Raw genomic sequence first — 18231 nt, 5'->3', positions numbered from 1 at the left:
TGTGATTGGCCAACCGCTATCACATGGTACCTGGGCCAATCACAGCACCCTGTACCATGTGATTAGCTGTAGCCAATCACAGATCACTAACAATCGCAATTGTCAGTTAAAGCGACACAGTGTCGTATCACCAAAAAAAAATGGCCTGGTCATTAAGGGGGTAAATCTTTCCACTAAGTGGTTAAGGTAACCCGTTCATGACAGTTGAGAACATTGCTGTTACAATGATGATCATCATGATCATCATTGTAACAGCAATCAAAGTAGAAAAATCGTACAGTGTCGTACAGTGATACTATAGTGACAAGAGTATGTAAAAAAAAAAAAGACAATAAAAAAAAGTAAAAAAAAAATGATAAAAAAATTGAAAAACAATTTGTTTATTTATTTATTTTTAACATAGCGTCACCAGTCAGTGTCCCTGATCACCGCCACACCAGTCACATGATGCTGAAAAAAAACACACTGTTGACAGTATGTAAAAAAAAAAAAATGTTTTTATATAATTTCTTCATTTTCCAAAGAATGTGGACAAAACAATTGCAACTTTAAAAAACTCGCCATGCCTCTGACTAAATTGCCTCAGACTGTTTACTTTCCAAAAAGGGGTCATTTGGAGGGTATTTGTACTGTTCCTGTTTTTTTTTTAGGGGCCTCAAGAAATGAGATCGGCCGTCACTTTTAGGTAGGTGACCCTTCCTGGTAGTTTCTATGTCAGGTAAATTTAGACGGGATTGTGCTATTACAGCAGGCCTGTCTGTAGTTAATTTTCTTTTGAGTGGCAGGTAGTTTGTATGCTAATCTCGGCCAATCATTAATTTGTTTGGTAGCACCGGGGACTCTCATATAAAAGGGGAGTCACGTGGTTCCGGGAAGGAGTTCGAGTTGAGGTCCTGCTCTGAGGAGCGAGAGAAGCCAGCCTGGTTCCCGGAGGGGGAGGGGGAGAGAAGAACCGGTCCTCATGGAGCAACAGACGACATCTTACAGCATGTAGTCGCTGGTGTCGATGGTCGCCCCTGCGGGGAGGGAAGCGGGCCATAAAGGATAAAGGGAACTAAGAATCATTGCGGAAGAAGTAGCAACAAAGCGGAAGGAAACTGGGCAATCGATCGTTCATGAGTGGCACATGGACTATTGATCACGTGAGTGAAAGCCCAAGGGAAGGGTACTACCAGAGGCTGAGGGATGCTGGTACGCAAGTCAGTGAGATGGGCAGTGATGGCCTGTGACTTTGGGTTCAGCAATGCCCCGGGATTCCAATCAGTCAAGCGGGAGGAGTTATTCAGAGTGACTTTTCTTCAGCTCAACTTGGAAGTACCATGCAGATGGGAAGTAGTGGTAAAAAGGTAGCGGTGAAGCTGCAAGCACACATATAGAGATACGGACTGTTCTTTAAAAGTCATGCAGATGAAGAAGTTATTCAGAGTGACTCTTTATCAATTATTCTCTATCAAATCTACTTCCATCTTCCCTGATTGAAGAAATCACACAAAGTGATTTCCCAACTATCCGCAATTGATTATAGTTTTCCTCTAAGAGCTATTGAAAGATGATAATGTAACAAAGAGCATCTCAAAGGAAGTCTTTCTCCCATTCCCAGTTTATGTTGATGAATAAAGCAAGAGAAAAAGCATTAAGGACTGTGAGTTATGAATCTATGGGCTGCGAGGGTTGGGTGGTAAATGTGAATTACGGATATAGTTTTAATCAGACGCTCCTTCGGGGGTAAATGCTACATATATATTATATACCGTATTTATCGGCGTATAACACGCACTTTTTTCCCCTTAAAATCAGGGGAAAATCGCGGGTGCGTGTTATACGCCGATACCACGCGATCCTGACCTGTCAGAACTAAAAAATTGCTGACCGCGATTTGAAAATGGCGCCGCCGGCGCCGAAATACACAGTGCCGGTCCTCGGCTCTTCTCGGCGGCTTTCGGTTTCACTCGAGCGCCGCCCGAACCTAGCCGAGTATACTCGGCTAGTTTCGGATAGCTCTGCTCACCGTCCGAGTGGAACCGAAAGTAAACGAGAGCCGCCGAGAAGAGCCGAGGACCGGCTCTGTGTATTTCGGCGCCGGCGGCGCCATTTTCAAATCGCGGTCGGCGATTTTGAAGCTCAGAGGCTTCAGCAAGACTGCACTGGGGCAAGGCTGGACTGGGGCAAGGCTGGACTGGACACTGGGGAAGGCTGCACTGACATGGCTGCACTGACATGGCTGCACTGACATGGCTGCACTAGCAAGGCTGCACTGACATGGCTGCACTGGGCAAGGCTGGACTGGGGCAAGGCTGCACTGAGAAGGCTGTAATGATGAGCATTTAAATGTAAGTTTTTTTTCCCTTCAACTTCCCTCCTAAAAGTTTTTTTTCCTTAAAATTCCCTCCTAAATTGAGGTGCGTGTTATACGCTGGTGCGGTATATATATATATTTTTTTAATAAAAATTCCATTGGTAATCAAATATCACCAAAGGAAAGCTCTATTTGTGTGATTAAAATTCTATAAATTAATTTTTGTACATTGCTGCATGACGACACAATCGCCATTTAAAGGAACGCAGTGCTGAATAGCTAAAAAATGGCCTGGTCATGAAGGGGTTTAACCGTCCTGAGCTGAAGTGGTTAATTTTCAGATATAACACTTTGACTTACCTCTGAAATAAATGAAGTTAACAAAAATTAAAGCTGCGTCCTTGTTTACATTGCTCAGAACATCGACGATCTTCCCGTTCGTGTTCTTCTCAACGTAGTCGTTGATTTGTTTCTTGGCTTCTTCATTTTCCTCAAAGTTTACAACGAAGGCTTCGGACCGGAGGCTTTTAGCTTTGTTGAGAAAGTCCTCCTTGATTTTCCATGCTTGGCTCACAAAAAGGCCATTTCCACTATCGAGATGCAGCTCTCTGTCATCATCATTTAACATTTCCTGAAGATCGTGGAAGCCATCATCGAATTCTTTTTTGGGAGTCTCAGAAATGTTAAAGCCAATGCCTTCTATGATCTGGTCATGGGTTGTGCCCTTGGCACCGAGGGACAGAAAGGCCAATGATACAGATATACTTACTGGGGAAATGACGATGTTCTCTTCTGGATGGTCAGCGACTATCTCGCTAAAGAGGTCAAATGCAAATTTTTTATTGCCAGCTGATATTTTGTTGATGGACAAAATTTTATCGTCATGGTTATGGTGCTTGTGGTCATGGTGGTGGTCATGGTGGTGGTCTTGGTGATCTCCTTTCTTCTCATGGTCATGTTTGTGATCATGTTTCTTCCCCTCATGGTCAGCAAAGACCACCAAACACAGCAGAGCCACACTGAAACCAAGGTACAATAGGACCCTCATTTTCCTTAAAAAAGAACAAAAACATGTAAATAGTAATTTCACACCTTAATTATTGTAGTTACAGGGGAACGTAATAGAGTTTAAGGTCATAATCACAATATAACATGGTGGAGGATTCTTGCAAGTTTGGGGCTGCATTTTTTTTACAAATGGAGTTGGAGATTTGGTCAGGATCAATGGTGTCCTCAATGCTGAGTAGGGATGAGCCAAACACCCCCCTGTTCGGTTCGCACCAGAACATGCGAACAGGCAAAAAATGTGTTTGAACACGCGAACACCGTTAAAGTCTATGGGACACGAACATGAATAATCAAAAGTGCTAATTTTAAAGGCTTATATGCAAGTTATTGTCATAAAAAGTGTTTGGGGACCTGGGTCCTGCCCCAGGGGACATGGATCAATGCAAAAAAAAGTTTCAAAAATGGCCGTTTTTTCGGGAGCAGTGATTTTAATAATGCTTAAAGTGAAACAATAAAAGTGTAATATTCCTTTAAATTTCATACCTAGGGGGTGTCTATAGTATGCCTGTAAAGGGGCGCATGTTTCCCGTGTTTAGAACAGTCTGACAGCAAAATGACATTTCAAAGGAAAAAAAGTCATTTAACCACTTCAATACCAGGCACTTAGACACCTTCCCGCCCAGACCAATTTTCAGCTTTCAGCGCTGTCGCAATTTGAATGACAATTGCGCGGTCGTGCTACACTGTACCCAAACAAATTTTTTATCATTTTGTTCCCACAAATAGAGCTTTCTTTTGGTGGTATTTGATCACCTCTGCGGTTTTTATTTTTTGCGCAACAAATAAAAAAAGACTGAAAATTTTGAAAAAAAACAAGTTTTTCTTTGTTTCTGTTAAAACTTTTTGTAAATAAGTACGTTTTCTTCTTCAATGACGGGCACTGATATGGCTGCACTGACGGGCACTGATACGGCGGCACTGATGGGCACCGATGAGGTGGCACTGATGAGGTGGCACTGACGGGCACTGATGATGGGCACTGATAGGCGGCACTGATGGGCACTGATAGGTGGCACTGGTATGCGGCACTGATGGGCACTCATAGGTGGCACGGATGGGCACTTATAGGCGGCACTGATGGGCACTCATAGGTGGCATTGATGGGCACTCGTAGGTGGCATTGATGGTTACTTATGGGTGGCACTGATAGTTGGCACAGATGGGCACGGATGGGCACTGATAGATGGGCACTGATGGGCACGGATGGGCACTGACAGGTGGCATGAATGGACACTGATGGGTGGCACTGATGGCATTGCTTGTTTGCAGTGATGCCCCTAAGGGTGGCATTGCTGGGCATCACTGCAACATAATTGTGCCAATCAGTGCCCATTTGTGGGCACTGATTGGCACAGATTTGGCACACTGTGCACATGTGGATGGCCATGGGGTACATACCTGGCCATCCACATGTTGCCCCTTCCCTGGTGGTCCTAGTGGCGATCCCTGGTGGTCCAGTGTGGTGATCTGAGGGGGGGCTGCGCTGATAAACAATCAGCGCAGACCCCCCCTGCCAGGAGAGCCGCCGATCGGCTCTCCTCTACTTGCGTCTGTCAGACGCGAGTGAGGAAGAGCCGATCAACGGCTCTTCCTATTGACAGCGTGATCAGCCATGATTGGACACGGCTGATCACGTGGTAAAGAGCCTCCGCCGGAGGCTTTTTACCAAGATCAGTGTAGCGGTGTGTCAGACTGACACACCGCTCCACCGATCGCCGCGATGCGCGCCCCCGGGGGCGCGCTGCGGCATGTTATCCTGCTGGACGTCATATGACGTCCAGTCAGGATAACAGAACCACTTCCCGGACGTCAATCCGCTATAGGGCGGGTGGGAAGTGGTTAAAACTACTCGCGGCTATTAATGAATTGCCGGTCCGACAATACACATAAAAGTTCATTGATAAAAACGGCATGGGAATTCCCCACAGGGGAACCCCGAACCAAAATTTAAAAAAAAATTATGTGGGGGGGTCCCCCTAAATTCCATACCAGGCCCTTTAGGTCTGGTATGGATATTAAGAGGAACCCCGACCAAAATCTAAAAAAAAAAAATGGCGTGGGGTCTCTCCAAAAATCCATACCAGACCCTTATCCAAGCACGCAACCTGGCAGGCCACAGGAAAAGAGGGGGGGTGAGAGAGCGGCCCCCCCTCTTGAACTGTACCAGGCCACATGCCCTCAACATTGGGAGGGTGATTTGGGGTAGCCCCCCAAAACACCTTGTTCCCATGTTGATGGGGAGAAAGGCCTCATCCCCACAACCCTTGCCTGGTGGTTGTGGGGGTCTGCGGGCGGGGGGATTATTGGAATCTGGAAGCCCCGTTTAACAAGGGGACCCCCAGATCCCGGCCCTCCCCCCTGTGTGAAATGGTAAGGGGGTACAAAAGTACCCCTACCATTTCACAAAAAAACTGTCAAAAACGTTAAAAATGACAAGAGACAGTTTTTGACAACTCCTTTATTTAAATGCTTCTTCTTTCTTCTATCTTCTATCTTCCTTCGGTTTCTTCCTCCATCCTCTTCTTCTTCTGGTTCTTCTGGTTCTTCTGGTTCTTCCTCCGGTGTTCTCGTCCGACATCTTCCTCTGCGGCGCCGGCGTCTTCTTCCCTTCGTCTTCTTGGGCCGCTCTGCATCCAGCATGATGGGAGGCTCCCGCTGTGACACTTCTCTTCTGACGGTTCTTAAATAACAGAGGGCAGGGCCACCCGGTGACCCACCCAGTGACCCCGCTCCCCTCTGACGCACGGGGACTTCCCTGTCCGCCCCCCTCTGATGTCACGGCTAATTCCACAGGGAAGTCCCTGTCAAGTCCCCGTTTGTCAGAGGGGGGCAGGGTCACCGGGTGGCCTCGCCCTCCATTATTTAAGAACCGTCAGAAGAGGAGAAGCGTCACACAGCAGGAGCCTCCCATCATGCTGGATGCGGAGCGGCCCGAGAAGACGAAGGGAAGAAGACGCCGGCGCCGCGGAGGAAGATGCCGGACGAGAACACTGGAGGAAGAACCAGAAGAAGAAGATGGAGGAAGAAACCGAAGGAAGATAGAAGATAGAAGAAAGAAGATAGAAGATAGAAGAAAGAAGAAGCATTTAAATAAAGGAATTGTCAAAAAACTGTCTCTTGTCATTTTTTAAATTTTTGACAGTTTTTTTGTGAAATGGTAGGGGTACCCCTTACCATTTCACACAGGGGAGGGCCGGGATCTGGGGGTCCCCTTGTTTAAGGGGGCTTCCAGATTCCGATAAGCCCCCCGCCCCCAGACCCCCACAACCACCGGGCAAGGGTTGTGGGGATGAGGCCCTTGTCCCCATCAACATGGGGACAAGGTGTTTTTGGGGGCTACCCCAAAGCACCCTCCCAATGTTAAGGGCATGTGGCCTGGTACATTTCAGGAGGGGGGGGCGCTCTCTCATACCCCCCTCTTTTCCTGCAGCCTGCCAGGTTGCGTGCTCGGATAAGGGTCTGGAATGGATTTTTGGGGAGACTCCACGCCATTTTTTTTTATTTTGGCGTGGGGTTCCCCTTAAAATCCATAGCAGATCTGAAGGGTCTGGTATAGATTTTGAGGGGCACCCCACGCTATTTTTATTTTTTAAATTTTGGTTCAGGGTTCCCCTGTGGGGAATTCCCATGCCGTTTTTATCAATGAACTTTTATGTGTATTGTTGGACCGGCAATTCATTAATAGCTGCGAGTAGTTTTAGATTACTTTTTTTCCTTTGAAATGTCATTTTGCTGTCAGACTGTTCTAAACACGGGAAACATGCACCCCTTTACAGGCATACTATAGACACCCCCAGGTACGAAATTTAAAGGAATATTACACTTTTATTGTTTCACTTTAAACATTATTAAAATCACTGCTCCTGAAAAAACGGCTGTTTTTAAAACTTTTTTTTGCATTGATCCATGTCCCCTGGGGCAGGACCCGGGTCCCCAAACACTTTTTATGACAATAACTTGCATATAAGCCTTTAAAATTAGCACTTTTGATTTCTCCCATAGACTTTTAAAGGGTGTTCCTCGGCTTTGGAATTTGCCGCGAACACCCCAAATTGTTTGCTGTTCAGCAAACTGTCGAACAGCCGATGTTCGAGTCGAACATGAGCTCGAACTCGAAGCTTATCCCTAATACTGAGATATCCAGGCAGATACTTCTTGTCATAAACAGGTGTGACCAGAGCTGCGTGGACAGCAATAGGAGAAACCAAACGCATGTAAAGTGAAATAGTGTAATTTATTAAGGTAAGTGAAATATAAATTGAAACACCTCCAATACAACACAGCACACAACAATCCAACTACCAGACAGAGACCCACAAATAACAACAGTAAACAGATAAAATAGATGGGAAATACCAAAATCGTAAGCGTAGCCAGGGTCATCAACTGGAGATCAACAGACGGGGCAAGGAGCAAACAGGACAGGGAGAAGGTGGACGGGATCAGGCTGCAGGGCAAGGGTACAAGGTAACAGGGTCACAGGAGGGACAGGTTCAGGTTCCAGGTTACAGGTTCAGGTTCAGGGTCAGGGATCACAGGTATAGCTCAGGGCGCAAGGACAATACCAAGGCCAGTGTGTGAGTGCTTGCTGGGTATTAATACACATCTCCTGCAATCAGCCTCAGGTGATGCCTGATCGCAGGAGATAATGTTGGCTCCACACTGCCGGGAGACACCCGCTGGTGGACACCAGTACTGCGGCCCAAGGATCAGACAGTGCCACCAGCAGGTGAAGCCTTTCCTGACAGTTCCAGACTGCCAGGTGACACCCGCTGGTGGACACCAGTACTGCGAGCCAAAGGTCTGACAGCGCCACCAGCAGGTGGAACCTTTCCTGACACTTCTCCATCATGCCATATCATCAGGGAGGTGTGTGATTGGCCCCAAATTAATTCTGCAGCAGGACAACTATCCCAAACATACAGCCAATGTCATTAAGGACTATCTTCAGAACAAGGCATCCTGAAAGTGATGGTTTGGCTCCCACACCCCGATGGTTTGGCCCTGATCTCACCATCATGGAGTCTGTCTGGAATAACATGAACAGACAGAAGAATTTGAGGCAGCTGACATCTACAGAAGATCTGTGCTTCGTTCTCCAAGATGTACATAGAACAACCTACCTGCCGAGTTCCTTCAAAAACCGTGTGCAAGTCTACCTATAAGAAGGCGGGGGGGGGGGCACCCCAGATATTGATTGGAATTTTAAAAAAATTTCTGATCGCTCACTTTGCATTTTGTAAATTGCTAAAAGTAAAAAATAAAAATATACATTTTTGAAAGCAGTCTTACTTTACAGTATTTCTTCACACTTGCCTAAATCTTTTACTAAGTATTGTGTATGTATGTTTGTATATATATATATATGGGACACCTTTACACGCGCATGAATTTTAATGGCATCCCAGTCTTAGTCCGTAGGGTTCAATATTGAGTTGGCTCCGCCCTTTGCAGCTATAACAGCTTCAACTCTTCTGGGAAGGCCGTCCACAAGGTTTAGGAGTGTGTCTATGGGAATGTTTGACCATTCTTCCAGAAGCGCATTTGTGAGGTCAGGCGCTGATGTTGGATGAGAAGGCCTGGCTCGCAGTCTCTGCTCTAATTCATCCCAAAGGTGTTCTATCGGGTTGAGGTCAGTCTCGTTCCTCCACCTCAAACCCGCTCATCCATGTCTTTATGGACCTTTCTTTGTGCAATGGTGTGCAGTCATGTTGGAACAAGGAGGGCCAACCCCAAACTGTTCCCACAAAGTTGGGAGCATGAAATTGTCCAAAATGTCTTGGTATGCTGACGCCTTAAGAGTTCCCTTCACTGGAACTAAGGGGCCAAGCCCAACCCCTGAAAAACAACCCCACACCATAATCCCCCCTCCACCAAATGATTTGGACCAGTGCACAAAGCAAAGTCCATAAAGACATGGATGAGCGAGTTGGGGTGGAGGAACTTGACTGGCCTGCACAGAGTCCTGACCTCGACCTGATAGAACACGTTTAGGATGAATTAGAGCGGAGACTGCGAGCCAAGCCTTCTCATCCAACATCAGTGCCTGGCACACACACTGACACACAGAAGGCATGCCATTTACTGGACCTGGACATCCACAGGACACATCCACATTGGGACGTCTGGATATTCATCCGCCAGTTATGTAGCCCACACTAAAAGCTCTAACGACCATCCGTCCCATGCAGCTCTGAATAACATTCACTGATGCTGGAAACACAGTACACTTATAACTCTTCCATCATTATGGTCTGGCGTCCATGGGACATTCTACTTGATTTAATCGCCTTTGGTGCTCTTTGAACATAGAATCATTTAATCGGAATTTATACATATGTAAATATACTCAACTCTCATCCCTGATGAAGGTATCAGAATACTGGAAACGCGTCGGGTATCAGGGTACACTACCCCCTGGAGAGTGCATATGATATGTTGATCTGTATTTGTGCATTTTTTTGTTTTGTTTTTTATGTAATGTATTTATGTATTGTGTAGGCGCTTCTACGTCTTTTTATCTTATATCATTAAAGACATTTTTTTATCATAGAGTTGGTGGTCTGTCAAAGTCCCATTTAGGGGGTATCTTTCCTTGTTCTATCACACCAGGGATGGGACCACCACACTCTACATTTGACATGATGGAGGTCTCTCTTTTCTCTAATGATGGGACACTATTCCTCCCACTGACACCAACAATTGGGCAATATTCCTCCCACTGATACCAATGATGGGGCAATATTTCTTTCACTCATACCAATGATGGGATACTATTCCTCCCACTGATACCCATGATGGGGCACTATTCCTCCCACTGATACTAACAATGGGGTACTATTTCTTTTATTGATACCAATGATGGGGCACTATTCCTCCCACTGATACCAATGATAGGGCAATATTCCTACCAACAATGGGACACTATTTCTTCCACTCATACCAATGATGGAGTACTATTCTTCCCACTGATACCAACAATGGGGCACTATGTCTTCCACTCATATGAATGATGGGGTACTATTCCTCCCACTGATACCAATGATGGGGCACTATTCCTCCCACTGATACCAATGATGGGGCAATATTTCTTTCACTCATACCAATGATGGGGCACTATTCCTCCCACTGATACCAATGATGGGGCACTATTCTTACCAACAATGGGACACTATTTCTTCTACTCATACCAATGATGGAGTACTATTTTTCCCACTGATACCAACAATGGGGCACTATTTCTTCCACTCATATGAATGATGGGGTACTATTCCTCCCACGGATACCCATGATGGGGCACTATTCTTCCCACTGACACCAACAATGCAGCACTATTTCTTCCACTTATATCAATGATGAGGCAATATTCCTCCCACTGATACCAATGATGAGACACTTCTCCTCCCACTCTGTATTTGTGCATTTTTTGTTTTGTTTTTTATGTAATGTATTTATGTATTGTGTAGGCGCTTCTACGTCTTTTTATCTTATATAATTTTTTTATCATAGAGTTGGTGGTCTGTCAAAGTCCCATTTAGGGGGTATCTTTCCTTGTTCTATCACACCAGGGATGGGACCACCACACTCTACATTTGACATGATGGAGGTCTCTCTTTTCTCTAATGATGGGACACTATTCCTCCCACTGACACCAACAATGGGGTAATATTCCTCCTATGGGAGGGCACTTTCCCTACTCCTTCTGACCATCAACACTGAAGCCATGTTTGCCCTCATTGATGCTGGGCCCAGGACATTCTCTATCCCCAATGGCCACAATCCAGCCCCCCAAAGTCTGAAGGACAGAAAACAGGACCTTTGTTTAAAAAGTTTGGAGACCCCCGTTTTAGGCCTTTTTTACACTGAGCGTTTAGCCCCGGGGCATGAGATCCCATCACTTTGGTGGGGGTGCAACTCACTGGTGCAACGTCCAGCTTGTGCCGTCTCTCACATCCACTGCACCCCCCTCAGTTACATTTTCTGAATTTAGCCATAAATGTTCCAGGGGTGGCCAAACAAAGGAAACAAAATAAGAAAAAAGGAACACATTTTGTAAATTCTGAGGCTTGGTGCTGCCCCATCTGCCCCATCTGTCCCATCTGCCCCATCTGTCCCATCTGCCCCAGGCAATGGCCCATAAGGACCAATATGGTAAAAAAAAAATCACTAGATATTTGCTGTAAATCTACTTTTTTTAAAGAATCTGAATAATTATCAAATCATGTATACTCACTACAGAGTCCTGGGATCCACCGAGAGAACACCAAAAATCTTATGGACTGACTGACCACTTATATAGAACATCATGTGTCCACAGTTTGGTGCGAGCCAAGATCTCTCTAACCATTAACTGGGTAACCTCACCACTCTGGGTTCACACGTGGGAGAGCAAATATTGGCTGATTACATCTATTTGCCTGCACCATGTGCCCAATGATGATGTTCCTGGACTCATCGCTTTAGAACGGTCCTTCTCAACCTCGTTACCCAGTGGAAACCTTGACATTTTTTTCAGGTCTTGGGGAACCCTCGCTAAAACCAGTTCATTAGAGTCAGTGGTAAAATACCCCTTACGTTGGTGGCTAGTGGACACGTTGGTGTCCACCCTGACAGTGGTGGACAGAATGCCACACAACTAAAAGGATTATTGGCATCATGCATCTGGCTCTGCTAAGTGGCATCAGAACTTTGCAGGCACCATCAAATGGCACACAACTCAAGGAACCCCTAACAACCTCTGGGGCAACTCTGGCTGAGAACAGCTGCCTTAGGCCTGTTTCACACAGGCTTCAGCTTTTATAGGAACAGTGTGAACAGCAAGCTTTCACAAAGCATTTGCAGAACTCTCAGCAAGCTTTGTTGAAGCTTTTAAAGTACCATTCAGCTCCAGTTTGTAAATGCTGAACACAGATTTTAATGGGAGTGCTGATAGTGCCCCTAATATACCCTGCACACTCCCACACATACTGCCCACCTATTATATCTTCCAAAATCCTCTTCTATGCATATTACCTGAAAGCCTCCACCACCCTCTCCTGTATATAGTGCCCCCTGTCTTATCCTATGCACTCCTCTCCTGTATATATTGCTCACTGTCATATCCTATACACCCCTCTCCTGTATATAGTGCTCACTTTCATATACTATGCACTCCTCTCCTGTATATACTGCTCACTGTCATATCCTATACACCCCTCTCCTGTATATAGTGCTCACTTTCATATACTATGCACTCCTCTCCTGTATATAGTGCTCACTGTCATATCCTATGCACTCCTCTCCTGTATATATTGCTCACTGTCATATCCTATGCACTTTTACTCTGCATCACATACTGCCCCCTTGCATACCCTCCACACTCCTCTCCTGTACATCCTGCCCACCATCATATTCTCAACACTCCTCTTCTGCACAAAGTGCCCACCGTCATATCCATTACACTCCTCTCCTGCTCATAGTGCCCACCATCATATCCAGGGGCGGACTGATAACTCATGGGGCCCCCGGGCAATAGGAGATTATGGGGCCCCCAGGCAATCAGAGATTATGGGGCCACACAGTATACACACACACAGTATACAATCACACAGTATACACAGACAGATGTAAAAAAACACAGATTTATACATACTGTCCCTGGTTTTACTGAGGCTGGCAACCCTGATGGGGCCCTCTAGTGGCCCAGGGCCCTCGGGCAGTACCCGAGTGGCTCTATGGTCAGTCCGCCCCTGGTCATATCTTTTACACTCCTCTCCTGTACATACTGCCCACTGTCATGCCCTCCACACTCCTCTCCTGCACATATTGCCCACTGTCATGCCCTCCACACTCCTCTCCTGTATATTCTGTCCACTGTCATACCCTCCACACTCCTCTCCTGCACATATTGCCCACTGTCATACCCTCCACACTCCTCTCCTGTACATACCGCCCACTGTCATACCCTCTACACTCCTCTCCTGCACATATTGCCCACTGTCATACCCTCCACACTCCTCTCCTGCACATATTGCCCACTGTCATACCCTCTACACTCCTCTCCTGCACATATTGCCTATGGTCATACCCTCCACACTCCTCTCCTGTACATACTGTCCACTGTCATACCCTCCACACTCCTTTCCTGTACATACTGCCCACTGTCATACCCTCCACACTCCTCTCCTGTATATACTGCCTACGGTCATACCCTCCACACTCCTCTCCTGTACATACTGCCCACTGTCATACCCCCACACTCCTCTCCTGTACATACTGCCTACGGTCATACCCTCCACACTCCTCTCCTGTACATACTGCCCACTGTCATACCCCCACACTCCTCTCCTGTACATACTGCCTACAATCATACCCTCCAGACTCCTCTCCTGTACATACTGCCCACTGTCATACCCTCCACACTCCTCTCCTGTACATACTGCCCACTGTCATACCCTCCACACTCCTCTCCTGTACATACTACCCACTGTCATACCCTCCACACTCCCCTCCTGTACATACTGCCCACTGTCATACCCTTCACACTCCTCTCCTGTACATACTACCCACTGTCATACCCTCCACACTCCTCTCCTGCACATATCACTAACTGTCATACCCTCCACACTCCTCTCCTGCACATATTGCCAACTGTTATACCCTCCACACTCCTCTCCTACATACTGCCTACTGTCATACCCTCCACACTCCTCTCCTGTACATACTGCCTAACGTCATACCCTCCACACTCCTCTCCTGCACATATTGCCAACTGTCATACCCTCCCCATTCTTTGCATTAAGGTAAAAAATATTTAGGTAGCTATAAGCCCCCCCCCCCACCAACCTTACACTTACCTGAGTCCTCAATCAATTCAGTGTTATGCCTATCTGTAGTGTCTCTTCCAATTTTCATAGGCTTTGCTGAGGCAGCAGAAGCCATTGGCTCCGGGTGCTGTCAGTCCACTCCTGTAATGAGGGAATGGGGGGCAGAGTCGAGCTGCGCTGTCTCTGTCTATGGATGCAGGCAGTGCAGCTTGGGATCGAGCCCACAGAAGCGGCTTCCTATCGTGGCACACCAAGAAGAGGAGGAGCCAGGAGAGTGCCAGCTGAGGACCTGAGAAAAGGAAGATCGGGGCCTCTCGCACAGAATAGGTAAGTAAAAACCTGCTAGTTATTTTTAAAAAATGAAAAAAAACCTGTTTATAATCACTTTAAGTATATATGTTGCATAATGGGCAAAGCACAAAGCACTGTGCAGTGCAACCCATTCAAGCTAAAAAAAATCCTAAAAGAAAGTCCTTGCAAAAGAAGAGATCTCATGTGTACATTTTAGGCAGCCCCTGTCAACTACCCTCCCTCTTTTCCAGTGCTACAGGCCTCATCAGACTTTTCAGCATTCAACACTTTTGAGAGTGTTTTTTTCCCACCTAATTCCATGGTTTCTTTCTGTGTCCAGTAGCGATGTAGGGGTCAGAGGATGAAATCACAGCACAGAGCAGGAGACAAAGGCATTCAACATTCCTGGAAGGAGACATGGACTGCCAGAGAAGTGATTATCTCGGGCGGGTAGATCAATGGCGTCAAATCCTGGTGGGTAGGCAGCTTCCACACCAAAAGGTCACCATGGCCACCCTAGGTTGTGTAGGCAAAATTCTGAACTGGAAATTAAAGTGCCAAACTCAAAGGTTTGTGTTCAAAATAAATTTTAGATCAATGATGTCAAACCCTGGTGGGTAGGCAGCTTCCACACCAAAGGGTCAACATGGCCACCCTAGGTTGTGTAGGCAAAATTCTGAACTGGAAATTGAAGTGCCAAACGCAAAGGTTTGAGTTAAAAAAATAATTTTATTCCAAATATTAGCTGAGGCTGAATGTTATTGTGTTACAATGTGCACCCATACATTATATTTCATCTGTTTCTTCTTGAGTCCCGTTGTGATGAACTTCACAAACCATGATGAAAGGGGTGATGTCAGACTCCCAAAATGCATTGGAAACTGTACACTGTTAATATTTGGAATAAACTTGATTTTGGACTTATACCTTTAGATGTGGTGCTTCAATTTCCAGTTCAGAGTGATGAATATGACAGCTTTAGCAAGGACCTTCCTTTAGGATATTTGTTTAGCCTGACAGCTTTTGATAAACCATTTCCACTGTTGTATTCTATGTAAAACCAAGTCTTATGTATGCATTTTACTCCTGTTTGCTTAGTATTTGCATGTGTAGTCCAGCCAGGGCACTGCTGCCACATCATCTGGATGGCCTGGGCTGTCACACAGCCACCCACAGTGCTTCTGCTGTTTTTCTCCCTCTCCCTGCTGCAATCAAGCTGTGCAGCCTTGAGGTTGGAGAGGAGAGAGGCAAAATGCCTGCAGCCATGGCCACCTGAAGTGTGCCCATTGTCTGGGTGGGAAAGCAACAGGAGAGCAGTGATTGGCTGCTGCACAGCCCAGGAAAAAATACACAGGGGCTTTCGGTGTGAGGACTGATGGGAAATGTAGTCCCCAGGAACCGGCCCCTGATCAGGAGATAGACTGTGTGAGACTACAAGTTCCCGGAGGGAAAGAGAGTGCTGCAGGTGAGGAAAAGGATGGGTAGCCCGGGTTCTACAACAGTTTTCTATGTGGAGAGCTGGGGAGAAGCTGCTGGTGTCAGGGGAGGCCCATTCATTAAGAGCACACGGGCACCGCCTCCCCTATCCATGCATCTGGCCCCTTGCACAATGCCAGATGCATGAATTCTAATGGCGGGGGTGTTTTTTTGAAGCACATGATTAGAGTCAGAGGCTCTAATAGGCTTTGAAATAGGGTGGGCTCCGGACGCAGAGCACTGCAAATCAAACCCACCCAGTTGTGTGACAATAGCGAATAGGTATTTGCTATTTTCACACTGAATCTCCTCCCCCCAATCAGGAAGCAGGTCTGAGACCCGTTTCCTGATTGGCCAGAAGGAGAAGCTTTCCGATTGGCCGCCGAGGAGGAGGGAGGAGACATAAACTGCCAAGCAGAGGAAGAGGAAGTTGCCCGTGATGCCCACGGAGGAGAGAAGGGGAAGACATCCGTGATGCCCGCCGCCAGTGATACCTGCGGAAGAGAGAGGGGGAAGCCGCCTGTGTTGCCTGCAGCCTGTGATGCCCCCAGCCTGTGATGCGGAGGAGAGAAGGGAAAGCCGCCTGTAATGCCTGCCATAGATGAGGTAAGTGCTACGGACCCGACTGAGGGGGAGTGGCTATGGGTGCACTGTTTGTCGCACGCCCCAAAAAAATACCACCAGGCGCCACTGGCTGGTGTGCAGCTAAGTCTGGAGATACTTCTGAGTGCCAGCACTCCCTGTGTAACTAGATCGAGACTGAACTGTTGTAGCTGCCAGAGACCACCACACCAGACGGACCACGGTGTGTGTGCAGGGGAACGTGAAGAGAAAGGACTGCTGCAGAGGACATCTGCACCCAGAACATCTGTAGCTTCGCCTGGGACTGCTGCAATGGTGTTCAGAGCTACTTCTATCACCCCCGGAGGATGCAGGAGTTTGTTTAATCACATATCTAGCATTCCAAAAGAGGGGGAGACCCCATGATGAATTTGAGTGGTGAGAGGCCGCCGGTCAAAATCTTTGCGACTCCCCAAGGATTTGTTGGAGGATTACTCTTTTTTTTCTTTCAAATTACAAAAACTCTGTTGAAGAGCGCACCAACGCAGTCTTGGGCCCCAATGCTGGCTGCCAAACACGCAAACACTGTTAAAGTCTATGGGACACGAACATGAATAATCAAAAGTGCTAATTTTAAAGGTTAATATGCAAGTTATTGTCATAAAAAGTGTTTGCGGACCCGGGTCCTGCCCCAGGGGACATGTATCAATGCAAAAATAAGTTTTAAATACGGACGTTTTTTCGGGAGCAGTGATTTTAATAATGCTTAAAGTGAAACAATAAAAGTGTAATATCCCTTTAAATTTCGTAGCTGGGGGGTGTCTATAGTATGCCTGTAAAGGGGCGCATGTTTCCCGTGTTTAGAACAGTCCGAGAGCAAAATGACATTTCTAAAGAAAAAAAAAGGCATTTAAAAGTACTAGCGCTAGTGCCGGCTATTAATGAATTGTCGGTCCCGACAATACACATAAAAGTTCATTGATAAAAACGGCCTGGGATTCCCCCACAGTCCATTACCAGGCCCTTTGGGTCTGCTATGAATATTAAGGGGAACCACAAAACAAAATTTAAAAAACAAATGCGTGGGGGTCCCCCCAAGTTCCATACCAGGCCCTTAAGGTCTGGTATGGATTTTAAGGGGAACCCTGAGCCAAAATAAAAAAAAAATGGCGTGGGGGTCTCCCTAAAAATCCATACCAGACCCTTATCCGTGCATGCAACCTGGCAGGCCACAGGAAAAGAGGGGGAGAAGAGAGAGCGCCCCCCCCTCCTGAACCGTACCAGGCCACATGCCCTCAACATGGAAAGGATGTCTCCATGTTGATGGGGACAAGGGCCTCTTCCCCACAACCCTTGCCCGGTGGTTGTGGGGGTCTGCGGGCAGGGGGCTTATCGGAATCTGGAAGGCCCCTTTAACAAAGGGAACCCCAGATCCCAGCCCCCCCATTTGAAATGGTAACGGGTACATTGTACCCCTACCATTTCACAAAAAAAGTGTCATAATTGCAAAAAAAAAACAACACACACAGGGGGGGAAGTTCTTTATTAAAAAATAAAAAAAATCAAATGTCCCACTTAGCCCATTCACCTCTGCCGATCGAACGAAAAAAAAAAAAAAGCTCTGCCTCCATGGGAGGCACACGCCATATGATGTGTCCTCGCAGGTGACAGCTCTTTTATAACTGAGGGCGGGGCCACACGTGACATCACCGGGTGACCTCGCTCCCCTCTGAT

General features: G+C 46.7%; 1 protein-coding gene across 2 annotated transcripts in view; it reads right to left on the bottom strand.

Moving 5' to 3' along the window:
• Window positions 1–18231, bottom strand: part of LOC141117411 (alpha-1-antitrypsin-like) — a 53961-nt gene that overhangs the window by 9330 nt on the left and 26400 nt on the right. Inside the window, exons 1-2 of one of the 2 annotated variants that reach the window (XM_073610265.1) lie at window positions 11598–11745; window positions 2657–3348 (exon numbers count right to left, since the gene is read on the bottom strand). In XM_073610265.1, the coding sequence (XP_073466366.1) occupies window positions 2657–3344 (688 nt within the window). In that variant the 5' untranslated portion in view covers window positions 3345–3348; window positions 11598–11745. Of the gene's footprint in view, window positions 1–2656; window positions 3349–11597; window positions 11746–18231 lie in introns of those variants that run through there. The other variant, XM_073610266.1, reaches the window with a different exon arrangement.

This window comes from Aquarana catesbeiana, linkage group LG13 (assembly GCF_042186555.1).
Source record: "Aquarana catesbeiana isolate 2022-GZ linkage group LG13, ASM4218655v1, whole genome shotgun sequence".
In the NCBI taxonomy this organism is placed as follows: Eukaryota; Metazoa; Chordata; class Amphibia; order Anura; family Ranidae; genus Aquarana; species Aquarana catesbeiana.
Note: the sequence above shows the minus strand (reverse complement) of the source record. Positions and strands in the feature narration are given on the sequence as shown.